We start from the raw sequence: 14568 nt of genomic DNA on the forward strand, positions 1-14568 counted from the left end.
AGATGCAGCCCGGGATTTGACTGACAGCCGATTCCACGATTCACGTAAGTCGGTCGTTGATAGGCCGCCAGCGGCAGAGGCGCCAGCGGCGTCACTAATGGCCATTATCGTGGACATTGTCAAAGTTGTGCACGATGAGCCGAGCGCGATTTGCTAGTGTTCCACGAATGTGCGGGCTGCCAAGAGCGCGACGAATACACAAGAACACGGTCTTTGGAGTGCATTCGATGTCCAAGCAGGACAAAAAAAATTCCTGGAGCCTACTCATCAGTTGGCTGAGCTGTCCACCTGTGCATGCTCTACCGCGTACCCCCACGTCGTCTCGGGTCGCAATCTGGTAACTCAACACGCGACCAACTGCCTCTTCCATGAGATGCCAATGCACTAATAACAGGGAGATGCATAGTGCAAGATGGTGCCTGCTGGTCTGGTTCGAGGGCCTCCATGATTCAACCCCGCCGTCAGCGATGATCTGATTGCGGAAAGGGTGGTCTACCGCCCGCTAACAGCCAATCCTACCAACACGTGCGCAAATGATTGGCCGGAGGAGTCGGTCAGCTACTGTAAAATAATTTTTGACTCTCCGCCGCCAAGTCCCAAAGTGCTAGATCAACTCACGAACTCGGAACATGAAGATGCCTAGGAAAATCAAAATGGAGCGAATTGAGATCCGGGATTCTAAGCTCCCCCATCCTGCGCCCCGGCAGTGCCACTTACCTCGCCAGACACCGTCGCACCTTCCTCTTGGCTGAGTGTGGACCAGTGGCTGCAACGCTGAGTTCCGGATGTCCACCGGCCAGCTTCCTATCAGGTTGCCACTTTAAGACTCGTGCCAATTCCGCGGGACCAGTTTGGCTCGGACTGCCCGCTTTCTTTCCAGCGAAGTTTTCTTGGTACTTATATTTTATCTTCCCTGCATCCTTTCGATCTTGCCCAGGTGTAACACATCCAAACAGCCATTGGATCATTCCAAGGCTCATCACTCTTCCCAAGACCGCCAAAAGTCTTGTCGTGCTTGGTTTCCGTCTTGTCTTCGGCGGCCAAGAGCATTCATTTGCCTCGAAAGTTCAGAGACACCACGAGAAGACAAGATGAACGATATTGGCCTTCTTCATGCGCCCCATGGGCCGGGCCAAGATCCCCTTCAAAATATGGATGCGCACGAGAAGGACGCTTTTGACGCTCTCATTCGCCCCGATGACAGCTATACTGCGGACGGGACCTACTGGGCGGACTTGTCGCTTTTCAGGAAAATCAAGTTTGTGAGCTCATACGATGCGGGGGAAGCCAAGCGCGAGCTTAGCGATATCTGGAAGATGTTCAAGGCCGATCCCTTGTCGCCAATGTCTTATTACTTCCAAAATATGGTCCTCCCCGGAGCTGGTTTGGGTCTAGAAGGGTGAGTCTGCCGATTCTGATTCTGGGCGGGAATATGGTGCTAACCCGGTTTTTATTATTAGCTACGTCCTCTTTTCGATCGGAAACCTGAAACCCCTTTTCCAAGCTGCCTTTGCCTCGTGCTGGGACCACGACTATGAAGGAGAACATATTTGTAACGCACAATGGCTCAATGCGATAGAATATCTCGAGATTTGCGGTATAATTGTTGGTCAGATCCTCGTCGGTATTGTGGGTGACTGGTATGCGTCAGGAGTAGACTGGAGTTTAGGGCAATTTTCTGACTTTCGATAGGCTCGGCCGACGATGGGGTTTGATTCAGGACGCCGCGATTATGCTTCTCGGTCTCGTTATGCTTACGGCGGCCTGGGGTGTCACCCAAAATGGCTGGGTTATTTGCTATGCATGGTCTCTATTTATTTACGGTATCGGTGTTGGTATGGATAAGTCCTTTCATCTGCCACGGATCATGCTAATATCGCTGCAGGAGGTGAATACCCCATGACTGCCACCAGCGGTATGGAAAATGCTGTCGGCTCTGGCAAAGTCTCTACCAAAGAAGATCGTCTGCACCGTGGCCGCAAAGTCACCAGTGCTTTCTTGATGCAGGGCTGGGGTCAATTTTTCAACCAGGTCCTGCTCATCATTTTACTGCTTTGCTTCCACCACGGGAGCGGAAACCCGCCCTATTCTACTGTCTCTGCTCAGTGGACCTACCGCATTTCTTTCGCCATTCCCGCTGTTGGTACCTTATGGCTCGTCTACTATCGTACGTACCATATGAAGGCCGCCAGCAAACAGCTGCAGGCCGCAAAGAAGAAGGCGTCGGTTACTGGTTATGATGTAAACTCGCTGAAACTGACCTTCCAACACTTTGGATTCCGTCTGGTCGCAACAACCGGCGCTTGGTTTGCCAACGATGTCTTTTTCTACGGCAACAAGCTGTTCCAGTCCGAGTTTATCAAGGTCATTAGCCCCGCGTCGACATCCATCATGCCTACTTGGCTCTGGAACTTGGTGAACGTTGGAGTCTCGCTCTGTGGTTACTACTTGGCTTCCTTCCTGATCGACAACAAGCTATATGGCCGCAAATGGATGCAGATCATCGGTTTTTTGATGGACTTTATTCTCTTCATTGTTCCCGCCTTCCACTTCGACTATTACACCTCCCCTGAACATATCAAGGAATTCCAGGCCATGTACTTCCTGAGTTCCTTCTTCAACCAATTCGGCCCTAACTCGGTCACTTTCCTGGTTGCCGCAGAAGTATTCCCGACGCCCATCCGTGCCACCGCGCATGGAATGTCCGCCGCTGCGGGAAAACTCGGTGCTCTCCTTGCATCCGTTCTCTACAACTACATCGACACACAGACAAAGTTTTACGTTGTCCCCTGGTTCGGGTTGGCAGGTCTCGTTCTCACCTTTTTCTTCCTCCCTGACACCACCGGGCTTGACTTGAAGGAACAAGAGCGCCGCTGGAAGTACATCCGGGAAGGTCGCGAACAGGACTATCACGGCCCGGCCGTCCACCCCAAGCACCTGTCTCTCTGGGAACGCGTCCGTGGTACCGGCAAGTACTATGATGCGGAGCTCGACTACAAGCAGAAGGTCGAAGAGTACCGCGCTGAATGGGAAGCCGCCATGTCTGCCAGGATCTCCGAGAAGGACAAGGACGGTGAGGAAGACGCCGACGAAGAGCTCTTGTCCGGCCACGTCAACAACTATTTCTATCGCACAAGCCCAATGTTCCGTGGAATGGAAGCAAAACCCGGCAAGGGTGACGACTTTGCTCTTCCTCCCGCTGCGCGGTCAGATGATTCCACACAGAACTCCGTTCAAGAAAAATAGTCACGAAATAGTTAAAATCTTTAATACCCTTCGTTGGAGTTTCAGGCAGTCAAAATCAGACATGGCAATCTATTGGTTTTTTTTTCTTCTTCGTTGTTTATGTTCTCAGACTTGCATGCATTCAGCATTCATGGGCAGGCGGAATTGCTTTACATACATACATACCCTAGTACATAGATTATCGAGCCTCACGATCATACAATGCATGCGGTCCATCGGACCTTTCACCACAGGTGGCTTCATGTCTTCTATTTTCCCTGACCCAGCATCTCATCTTGCGACTCCATGGTTTCATTCTTGCGAATCGTCGAGGGTTGTTTAGGACTCAACATGAATCTAGATCTCAATTCTCAACAAATCTCACGTAGCCGAGGCTTCCGTCTGGCTTCTGGAAGCGCTGGAAGGTGGACCCCGACCAGTGAATCCTGGCTCTGTTGCCCCACTAACTAGACCTATATGGGTAATTTATTCTGCCGTTTTTTTTATGCGCTACGCTACTCTCGCGCGTGGCAAAGCCTAGGCGGTCTACAACCATTTCAACAGTCAACACCACATTCTTACTTTGGTGATATTAGTATGAACAGACATTTCAGGCCTGTTTAGAATATTCTCCCTTCCAACACAGCCTGAAGTCGATTCTACCTTATTTGACCAGAAAAGGATGTCCCCAGTACTCTTCGCATTCGGCTCCAACGGTTCAGGCCAACTGGGCATTGGGCACGTGGAGGACGTCTCCACGCCGGAGAGATGCATTTTTAAAGATGACTTCTCCTGTCAAAGCTTGGATTCTGGGCCACCGAAGAAGAAAATTAGCGATAATGTCTCTCGGATAGTAGCGGGTGGAAATCACACCCTTGTCCTTTTAGACGATGGGCGGGTCTACATTGCGGGAGGCAGAGAATCTGTATTCAAGCGGGTTTTTGTCAGCGACCCAGAAACAGGGACCGAGTATGGGCTCTTTAAGAGTGTGGCCGCGACGTGGGAAGCGAGTGTCTTGGTTGTCTCTACTGCCAAAGAAAGTCAGGACAGTCGTGGTGACGCGGTCTTTGTCCTTGGATCTGGGTCCAAGGGGGAACTTGGACTCGGTGCTGAGGTGACAGAGGCTCAGACTACTGGAGCCAGGGTCCCTAAGTTTCCGCCACGGAATGTGGAAGTTCTGTCGGTTGCAGGCGGAATGGGGCACACCGTTGCTGTTTGTTCTGATGGATCAGTGTATGGATGGGGCGCTGCAAGGAAGGGACAGCTCGGCGCTCAATTAATCAGTGAGAAGATTGTATGGGAGCCGAGACAGATTGATCTGGAAGGTATAAGCGTAAATTTTGCTGTCTCTGACGCCGTCTGTGGACGAGAGTTTACAGTCTTATGCGGTGATAAGGATAAGGGGGAGTTTGCTGTTCTCGGACCTGGCTCTGGATCTCCGGGAGAGAAGGATAAGTGGAGCATCCAAACAGGGATCCCGGCGCTCGAAAGTGTTAAGGGGTATTTGCGTATACATGCTAGCTGGCATGGTGTCTATGTACATCAAAAAGACCAGTCTATCTGTGCCTGGGGACGCAATGACCGCGGTCAGTTGCCGCCGGCAAACCTGCATAAGGCGCGAGAAGTGGCCGTGGGAAGTGAGCATTGCCTTGCAATGCTGGACGATGATCCTGGTTGTAGCGTTGTGGCGTTTGGATGGGGTGAGCATGGCAATTGCGGGCCTGAGACGGATGCGAGAGGAGATGTTAAAGGCGTTTGCGCTCGAATTTCGCTACCTGAGGGAGTTAAGGTCGTTGGAGTTGGTGCGGGCTGTGCGACGAGCTGGATTATTGCGGCTTGAGTGGTGCAAAGCACATTTTAGTGTGAGGGAGTGGTAATCGTGACGACAATTCTAGTCGAAAAGTCCGAGGCCATGCAGCTAAGGCTATCAGCATGAACGCAGTTGCAGTGCGAGTGTCACTTACCTGGGACATTCGTTGCGTCGGCGGAATCCCCATCTCGTCGTTGCCTGCGTCCATTTGGTTGCCATTTCCCAGGTTCGGCTCGATATCTCGCAAAAGCGGACCCAGGCTCTCAGGATTGCCCTGCTGCTGTTAGAAGAACACTGCTAATGAAGGCGAAAGATGGATCATACTGGATCAGCAGTTGCATCCCAGCCGAGCATATCCTCCGCCTCGGCCTCCTCGTCCTCAGCGACATCCCACTGCCTATCATCATCCGTCGGTACAAAAAGACTATCAAATTTGGTGGACGGCGCCTGTTGCGTCGCAACTGTAGCCTGTGTATCTTGTTGCGTGCCTCGCGTGGATGTCCCTGTAAGAGGGCGGATGGGTCTACCACGCGGCGGAGCCGTTTGTCTCTCCCTGGCTGAGTTGCTGTTATTTGTTTGAGGAGGAGCTTGTACAGGCGCAGGCCGAGGAGCAGGCGTTTGTCTAGCTGAAAGCTCCCGGACAGGCCTCGCGGAACTAGGAAGGTCCTCTGGGCCTGCTTCGCCGGTAGTCATTAGGGTGAATTCTGTTCTGATGCCGTCAAAGTCGTACGCGAGCTGCAGAGGTCGGCATGGACGGGTGTATCGCGCGGTTATCAGGACTCTGGCCGTCTCGGCGTGGGTTATCACTGCTTTGAAGTCCTTTAGGCTGATGGCGATGTGGACGCCGTCGTCGGCAAGGTAGTTTTCAAAATCTGTTTTGTCAACGGCGACTGACGTGTGCACTGGTTGTCGGAGGGTGTCTAGACCAAGATCAGTACATTCTAAGTAAGAGAAAGTTCTGGATAGACGAACCCTTCCCGTCTGTTATTTTAGTCGTAAAGCTAGTAAAGATCACCTTAGAATTCTCTGAATAGATATCCAACTGCTCCGCCGAAGGACTGAAATGCACGGCTATCTCTTTTAGGAAGGCCGGCTCAACGGTCCATTCATTAGTAGATTGTGACCGGTCAAAGATGGCATGTTGGACTGTCGTTGACTCGTAAGTGAGCTTGTATGATTTGATCACGCCTGGCACTGTAAGCGACGAACCAGATAATCAACCAAGGATCCTAACCAAGTCCGCATATCATCCGAATAACTAGACGGCATTCAGTCACGTCTGGATCTTCACGAACCTCAAACTCGCAGCGTTCAACTGCAGTATCTTTATCTCGTCGATTTGTCCTCCCGGCGAAGACGGATAGTAACGCCTGCAGGCTCTTAGCATAAGGAACTCAAAAATGAAGTCAGAACCCGCACCTTCAAATATACTTCGCAGCTAAATTTCCGAGGCCCACTGTTATTACCATTCATGCCGAATTCGTATGCTTCAAAGAAGTTTTGGGCTTCAAACGCAAAGGATGAGTATGCAGTCTTGCTGGAGTTGAGCGAGCTCAGACGAAGCTGAGGCCATGGTCAGAACTGTTCATTTAGCTCTCTAACGTCCCCACTAACATACCAAGTCAAATTCGGCTTCAATGCCGACGGTATCACTGTATTTTGCTAGGCATCCTAGGGCATCGTGTAGTTGGGATAGAGCCTCCGGGAGGAGCGAGAAGAATAGAGTCGTCATGGGCCCGACCAGCAATTCCTGGCTGCTTCAGATTCGCGGCTGAATTACGGTGAGATGCAATCTCTTCTAGATCTTAGAAGAATTTCCAGTATCGTATCACCTTTCTGTCTTTGATCATTGCAAAAAGATAAAGTTGTTGGTCCAGGAACAGGCTCCAAGACGCGTAATTACATAAGCAACGCCGAGGATGTAATGAACTGAGAGGCTCCAGCTGCAATCAAACGTCACCTTCGTATGCTTTCATGTCTTCGTTCTGATCGAGATCTCATGGAATGACATATAAAAGCATTCTGCACATAGGGACCTGCTAGGTGTTTGGTCGAACTGTCGCTGAAATGGCTGCGACACTACCCAGTGAGATTCTCTGTATGGTCCTAGATTACCTGGGAGACGAAAAGGACTACAACAGCTTATATCAATGTGCACTCTCATCGAAACTTTTTACCGAGCATGCACTCTCTGCTTTATATCGGTGAGAACAGATCCGGTGAAGTCGGATCAACTGTGAAGATCTATACTTACACCGGCAGGATCTATGACGCCTCACCCTTACGAGGCGGAGGCACCGAGGACGAACAGTTGAGAGCCCAGACTCGAAAACCAGTCTATTCAGGCGCAAAAGAGGAGCATAATTCGTCGCTGAGAAAATGGATTACGCTCTGGCGATCTATTGTTCTCTCAACGCTGGATTTGACCTATCTACCTTACTACAGCTATATCCGATACTTGGATCTAGACGACCTAGGGAATCTGCTAGGCTCTGGACCGTCTGTCAAGGAGTATGTGCTTTTTCTCACTGCGTACAAGCTCTGACCGTTGATAGACAGTTCTTCACACGAGAGCTTCTCGAATTTGTCTCTCATGAGCGTCTTAAAGATGGAAATAAGCGGCGGCGTGTGCAGACTACTGCGATCGATAATGAATGGATTAAAAGGAAGCTTGGGTCAGGTCGGTCCTCGTTCCATAACTAGCGATGTTTTTTTGCTGGCTCTTACTTACCTCTTGAAGTGATCGTTAACAAAAACGCCATGATACGAGGAATGTCTTGCGACAGTATGTGTTTCGTGGTCAACGTGTTACCCTTCTAATAAACAACAGTTGCGCCCGTAGTCTTAAACGAATGGATTGAGGTATCACCTCAACTACAAAGCCTGACCGTCTGGTCTGGAAGTACACTCTCGCAGCAAGCTGGCGAGAAAATCCGTGAGCACTGCCCTGATTTCAGACAGCTCCGGATTTACATATGGTACGATCTCGTATACTATTGAGTCCTAGCACTAACGCCGTTTCAGGCAAGACAAACCGCCCGGGAACGCAGAGATAGAAGCAGAGGAGTTGTTCAATGCGCTGCGGCCAAACTCTTTAGAATACTTCGAAGTGCTTAGCTTTTCTCATCTAGGTCCCCGGTCAATGAGCGCGTTGAGAACACAGAAGGACTCCCTGACGGAGCTGAAATTGACCAGTCTCAACATTGAAACGATACGCGAACTGGCCTCATTGGGCCCATTGCCCAAATTAGAGGTCCTGAGCCTAACGGACTCAGCGCCGGCCGCATGGGACGAGCCATTCTACGAGACTCTTGATGAATCAGCTGATTGGATTGGGACCTGCACAAAGTTAAAGCGTCTCGAAGTCAGGAGATTTATGCACGATTCCAGACTGTTAAGCAAGGTATTGATGAACGACAACATCCACCTCACCAGCCTATCCTTTGCCGGCTTCAGGTTACAAGAGGGCTTCAGATTCCTTTACGACCTTAAAAACCACAGATCCCTGCAATATCTCTACCTACGCGGCGAAGGAAGTCCAGATTCCGCCCAGAACAACTTACTAGTCGAGAGCGTAGGCGACCTCCACGAGCTTCGCGAACTTGAACTCAAAGATGTGTCCGACTTCTTCACCATGGAACAAGCTGGGGAACTCACCATGTCCCTCCCCAGTCTCGAACGACTTTGGATCAGCGGCGAAGCATTCAACGATTCTATCTGGCCCGCCTTCTCGTGTCTCTCGCAACTCAAGAGTCTGGCCATATATGCCCTTAGCAACTTCACAGCGGGCGGGGTCATCGACTTCATATCGCAACTTGGTCCTGGAAATTATGGACTGAGTCTGTCCATTCTCAACGCAACATCTGCTGTTGAATTCCCGGGCGAAATGCAGGTGAAGATTCGGGAGATCTTGGCAGGGAGTCTGGAAGGCTCGTTTGATTTTGGCCTCGCTCAAGGTGCGATTTATTACAGTCGTCTGCGTGCAGTGAAATCAAGTTATACTGACATAGTAGCAGAAGAGTTCAGCGATCCTGATTCCGAGATTGAATTGTCAGATTAGGGACACGCCAAAAATGAGGGGCTTCAGATATGGATGACTTGAACACGGTATTGGCGTAGGCAAGCGATCTGAATTTCATCTTGAGTCCTTTTATTGTCTGTTCTAAGTAACTTAGATATGTGGATTAAATTAATCAACGGGATTGGTGGAGTTGCTGCGGGCGTCGCGTCCACCGCGTCGAGAACGCGCTTCTCCCAAACCCGCGTCACGATTTGCCGAGTGAGCCTCTAAGCATCCTTCCCCAAAACAATTGTCAGCCAGTGCGTAATCCACTGGGTAAATTTCACTCCAAATATCACATTCCATGCCTATCATTTCTATGGAATAATTGCCAGGCTGAAATCCAAACCACAATGGCTTCAGCCCGCGCGAAGTTGGCGGAGCTCCGCGCTCTTCGTGCCGCCGGAAAGAAGCGTCTGTCAACATACGAGGTCGAGGAACAGGGCGATATTTACGAGGAAGTTGACGATGATGGTTACAAGAAAATCATCCGCAACAGACTTGACGAGGACGACTTCGTTGTCGACGATAATGGCGAGGGATACGCAGACGACGGTCGAGAAGTCTGGAACGAACAAACGGGACAATACAGTGATGAGAGCGATGATGACGACTTACCAGCTAGGGGGAAAGCTGCTAAGCGTAAGCGCGAGGAGGAGAAGCAACGGAAGGAGAAGATCAACAATGGGATTTCAAAATACTTCAGTAGTGGAGCTGCGGCGCCGACTCCGAAACCCAAGGTGAGCGAGGGTTGCTGAACGAAAATGGTTGAAGGTCGCTGGGCTAACTTGTACGCTTGCAGCCTGTTGCTACTGCGGAAGATGATGCCTTTCTCGCGGACCTGCTTGGCGAGGTCGACAATAATGTAGTCTCGAACACGGTTCCTAAGCACAATGTCGTTAAGTCGGAAACACGGCGCAAAGTCCGCATTCTATCTCCTCCGCTCTCTGAAAAGACGCGCACATCGAAGCCTGCGATTAAAGACGAAAATAGTGGTCCAGTTCCTCCGGTTGCCGAAGAGCCGGTTCTGGACATGGACAACGGGGACGGGCCTCTTGACACAAACGACGATATCCCAATGAGCGACACGATGCCATCCTCCCCCGTCACGAAAGCGGTCGAGAGGAAAAGCGCAGTCCTCATAAAGGAAGAGCCGGAAGACGATGATGATAATATGATGGAGGTCGTCCAAGCTACCGGTCATGACGAAGCCAAGGCACCAAGTGTCAACATTTCTGGCAGTAGGCCTCCGCCCAAAATCAAAAAGCAGCCTTACGCGACTCCTGCTAGTTCGTCTCCGGTCAAGTCTGCAGCAGATGTTAATGCTTCGTGGAACGATGTGCGCAACAAATTGAACGTGCTCAATAGCCCAGCGTCAACTGAGACACGTGCCTTTGGCAAGTTACGGCCCCAGGATGTGGCTGAGCAAGACGGGAGTCTGCGCTTCTTCTGGCTCGACTATACTGAAGTTAACGGCAGTCTCTGCTTATTCGGAAAGGTGAAGAACAAGCAGAACGGATCCTACGCTAGTGCATTTGTCAAGGTCGACAGCATCCTCCGCAAGCTTTACTTCCTCCCCCGTGAGTACAGACACAAGGGCGGTCGAGAGACTGACGAAGAGGTCGACATGGAAGATGTTTACCACGAAGTCGACCAGATGATGTCGAGACTCAGAGTGGGCATGCACAAGATCAAAGCATGCACCCGCAAGTACGCCTTCGAGATGCCTGGTATACCAAAGGAAGCTGAGTATTTAAAGCTACTCTATCCTTACGACAAGCCAGCGCTACCCATGGACACCAAGGGAGAGACCTTTTCTCATGTTTTTGGCACAAACACCTCATTATTTGAGCAGTTCGTTCTCTGGAAGAACATCATGGGCCCATGCTGGCTCAAAATCGAAGAAGCCGATTTCTCTGCCGTCAACAATGCTTCGTGGTGTAAGTTTGAATGTCAGACCTCGAAGCCCGGGCTTATCAGCCCAGTCCCCGATTCTGAAAACCTCGACCCACCAACTCTCACCTTGATCAGTCTTGCTTTCCGAACGCAGCTCAATGTAAAAGAGAACAAGCAGGAGATCTTAGTCGCCAGCGCTCGAGTTTACGAGAATATCTCTCTCACCGAGACGACTCCTCCAGAGAAGCTTCCTTGCAAGACGTTCACTGTGATGCGGCCAGCTGGTTCGTCGTACCCTGTGAACTTTGAGGCAGAAATCCGGAAGCAACGGGGCACGTACATGCTGGAGAAGAGTGAGCAAATGCTACTCAGTAAATTTCTAGCTCTATTCGAAAGAATGGATCCGGATGTCCTGATGGGGCATCAGCTCCAGGAAGTCGACCTCAGTATCTTGCTCAGCAGGCTCAAAGAGAAAAAGACCCCTGGGTGGCATCGCCTTGGACGACTCAAGCGCGGAGAGTGGCCTAAAAATTTCAACAAGGGCGGTGGTTTCTTCACCGAGCGACACCTAGTAGCGGGAAGATTGGTGTGCGATGTAGCTAACGATATGGGCAAGGTAAGGACCCTCACCGTATATCTAGAAAATCACTAACGCTGGTAGTCACTCATGATGAAATGTCAATCCTGGAGTTTGACGGAAATGTGCGATCTTTACCTTGGGTCTGGCAACGGGCGGCAAGACCTAGACATCGATGCGGCACTAAAGACTTGGGCAACCTCGAAAGACGGGCTTGTCAATTTCGTTACCCATTGCGATACCGATACCTACTTTATTGCCGCCTTGGTACTGAAGCTTCAGATGTTGTCCTTGACCAAGGTACTTACGAACATTGCCGGCAATTCTTGGGCTAGAACACTAAGTGGTACTCGCGCTGAGCGTAACGAGTACATTCTGCTGCATGAGTTCTACAAAAACAAGTACATTTGCCCAGACAAGTATTCGTCTAAGCTGCAGAAGGCGGAAGAAATCGCCCAAGAAGGGGACGAGGATGACGCAACGGATAAGAAGAAAAAGGACAAATATAAGGGTGGTCTCGTTTTCGAGCCTGAGAGGGGTCTATATGACAGATACGTGCTTGTCATGGACTTTAACAGTCTGTACCCCAGTATTATTCAAGAATACAATATCTGCTTCACAACGGTGGATCGCACATCCTCGGTATGTTATTTTCACGCTCATTTTTGGTCAAAGCTAACATGTCCAGGCCGAGAACGAGAATGACGAAAAAGTGCCAGAAGTCCCCGCGTCCGACGCGGAGCAGGGTATCCTACCTCGTCTTATTGCAACTCTTGTCGGTCGTCGACGAGAGGTCAAGAAGCTGATGAAGGATAAACGGGCGACGCCCGAACAGCTCGCCTTGTGGGACACAAAGCAGTTGGCCTTCAAACTTACCGCTAACTCCATGTACGGATGTCTTGGATACACACAGAGCCGCTTCTATGCTCGTCCCTTGGCCATGCTCACGACGTTTAAAGGTCGTGAGATTCTACGAAGCACTAAGGAGCTAGTAGAGAGCAAACAGCTGAGGGTCATATATGGCGATACCGACTCCGTCATGATCAACACCAATATGGACACTATCAGTGATGCGCTCAAGGTCGGGGAGGAGCTTAAGACTGCCGTAAACGAACGGTATAAGCTGCTGGAAATCGACATTGATAACGTCTTCCGCCGTCTCCTCCTGCACGCCAAGAAAAAGTACGCTGCCATCAATATGACCGAAGTGGACGGTAAATACGTTGACAAGCTCGAGGTCAAGGGTCTCGATATGAAGAGGCGTGAGTACTGTGCGCTTTCCAAGGAGGCTTCGCAGCGTCTTCTGAATGAGATCCTTTCCGGCGACGACCAGGAGCTTGTTCTGAATCGTGTTCACGATTATTTGCGTGAGCTAGCAGGCAATATGAGGGAGTATACTATTCCTGTTCAGAAATACGTGATCTACACGGTATGCCTGCCCCTTTGTTCCTTCTGAGCACTCGCTGACTTACTCTAGAAATTATCTAAACGCCCGGAAGAGTACCCCAACAAGGAAACGATGCCTCCAGCTCAAGTTGCATTACGAGAACTAGCGCGAGGCAAGACAGTCCGACCCAATGATGTGATCTCTTACATTGTCACATCCGGCGACTCAGAAACCTCCTCTCTTCCCCCAGCCAAACGCTCTTACACCCTCCAAGACGTAATTAAGCCAGACTCAAGGCTCAAACCCGACATCGAGTTCTACCTCCTCAAACAAATATTCCCCCCCATCGAACGTCTTTGCGCCCCAATACCCGGCACTGACGCCGTCCGCCTAGCCGAATGCCTAGGTCTTGATGTCCGAAAATACCAAATAAACACAACCACCACAAACAGCACCCAGAATACCGAGATCTTCCCGTTAGAATCCCAGATTCCTGACTCTGTCCGCTTCGAATCCGCTGCCAGACTTACCCTCACCTGCCGCCGCTGCAAGGAACGCTCCGTCTTTGAGGGGCTCGCAGCCTCAATCCACATGTGTAAACCCACCGGCTTGTTCTGCCCTAACTCTTCTTGTGGAAACCCAATCTCAACTCTCACCATCATCGCCCAGCTCGAGAGTCAGATCCGCGCCCAGACCTCAAAGTACTACGAGGGATGGCTTGTCTGCGACGAATCAACATGCGGCAACCGAACACGCCAAATCAGCGTGTATGGGCACCGCTGTCTGGGTCCGCGTGGGCAGGCAGAAGGGTGCCTGGGACGCATGGCGTACGAGTATTCCGAGAAGCAGATGTACAACCAGCTATTGTACTTCGCCAGCCTATGGGACGTCGATAAGGCGCGGGCCGCGGCGGAGAAAGAGAGCAATGAGGAGAAGAAGGATAGCATTGCAGCTTTGGTGGAGTTCAATCGGGTACGCTTTGGGACGATAAAGGGGGTCGTTGATGCTTACTTGAAGAAGTGTGGAAGGCAATGGGTTGAGATGGATGCCTTGTTTAAGTTTATGTTGGCTTAGACTTTCCAGCTAGCCTTTGGTGGTTTGCCTTGTATATAGTTTGCCGTTTTGTCGACAACCCATGGATGGATGGATGGATAGGGCTTCTTGTTTGTCCGGCACGCATGAATGATGCATTGTTTCAAGCTTGTACCGGCGCTTTGCTTTTGACTGTTATTCTTGGATGATGGAATGAGATTGCTTAACTAATTAACATGATTTCAACTAAATATTTTTTTAAAGATGGATGATATTCGCCTCGCTGGTAATGCTCGCCCCGGCATCCGGACGAGCTTCAAAGCATTCGGGAAAGAAATTGCTGGTCACTTGCTAGGAATCTGGTATCGTTGTTGCCAAAGGTCATGGTTACTGCATTGGGGTTTCTGCATACTTTGTAAAACCGATTTACGTCTTGCTCTTCATTGAAGGGGATACTATGTCTATGTCAGACCGTTTATCACAGGTAAGGTTGTGAGCGCCAAACGAGCCCTGGCCAATCTCGAATATCTGGTATGTGCGTTTTCAGATGATGCTTCTTCAAGTTGAAGCCGCTCAACCGG

General features: G+C 50.5%; 4 protein-coding genes across 4 annotated transcripts, besides 1 other annotated feature; all 4 read left to right on the forward strand.

Annotated features, from left to right (window-relative positions):
* Positions 1–14568: part of a sequence feature (contig 1.101 1..209568(-1)) that runs on past both edges of the window.
* Positions 1092–3246, forward strand: ANIA_05935 (putative MFS phosphate transporter; the record flags this gene model as incomplete). Its single annotated transcript, XM_658447.1, has 4 exons — positions 1092–1399; positions 1461–1640; positions 1693–1835; positions 1886–3246. 4 exons carry the CDS (start codon positions 1092–1094, stop codon positions 3244–3246), a joined length of 1992 nt encoding a protein of 663 aa, XP_663539.1.
* On the forward strand, positions 3908–6399 carry ANIA_05934 (uncharacterized protein; the record flags this gene model as incomplete). The annotated part of the gene is made up of 6 exons (XM_658446.1): positions 3908–4811; positions 5262–5540; positions 5760–5830; positions 5861–5893; positions 6070–6194; positions 6309–6399. The coding sequence occupies 6 exons, from the start codon at positions 3908–3910 to the stop codon at positions 6397–6399; spliced, it is 1503 nt and encodes a 500-aa protein (XP_663538.1).
* Positions 7037–9310, forward strand: ANIA_05933 (uncharacterized protein). Its single transcript, XM_658445.2, has 7 exons — positions 7037–7239; positions 7298–7546; positions 7591–7715; positions 7776–7820; positions 7866–8013; positions 8060–8991; positions 9052–9310. Exons 1-7 carry the CDS (start codon positions 7103–7105, stop codon positions 9093–9095), a joined length of 1680 nt encoding a protein of 559 aa, XP_663537.1. The 5' UTR covers positions 7037–7102; the 3' UTR covers positions 9096–9310.
* ANIA_10755 (DNA-directed DNA polymerase alpha catalytic subunit POL1) lies at positions 9365–14029 on the forward strand (the record flags this gene model as incomplete). Its single annotated transcript, XM_050612446.1, has 5 exons — positions 9365–9835; positions 9898–11607; positions 11653–12210; positions 12257–12997; positions 13046–14029. The coding sequence occupies exons 1-5, from the start codon at positions 9449–9451 to the stop codon at positions 14027–14029; spliced, it is 4380 nt and encodes a 1459-aa protein (XP_050467045.1). The 5' UTR covers positions 9365–9448.

This window comes from Aspergillus nidulans, chromosome I, assembly GCF_000011425.1.
Source record: "Aspergillus nidulans FGSC A4 chromosome I".
NCBI classification, from domain to species: Eukaryota; Fungi; Ascomycota; class Eurotiomycetes; order Eurotiales; family Aspergillaceae; genus Aspergillus; species Aspergillus nidulans.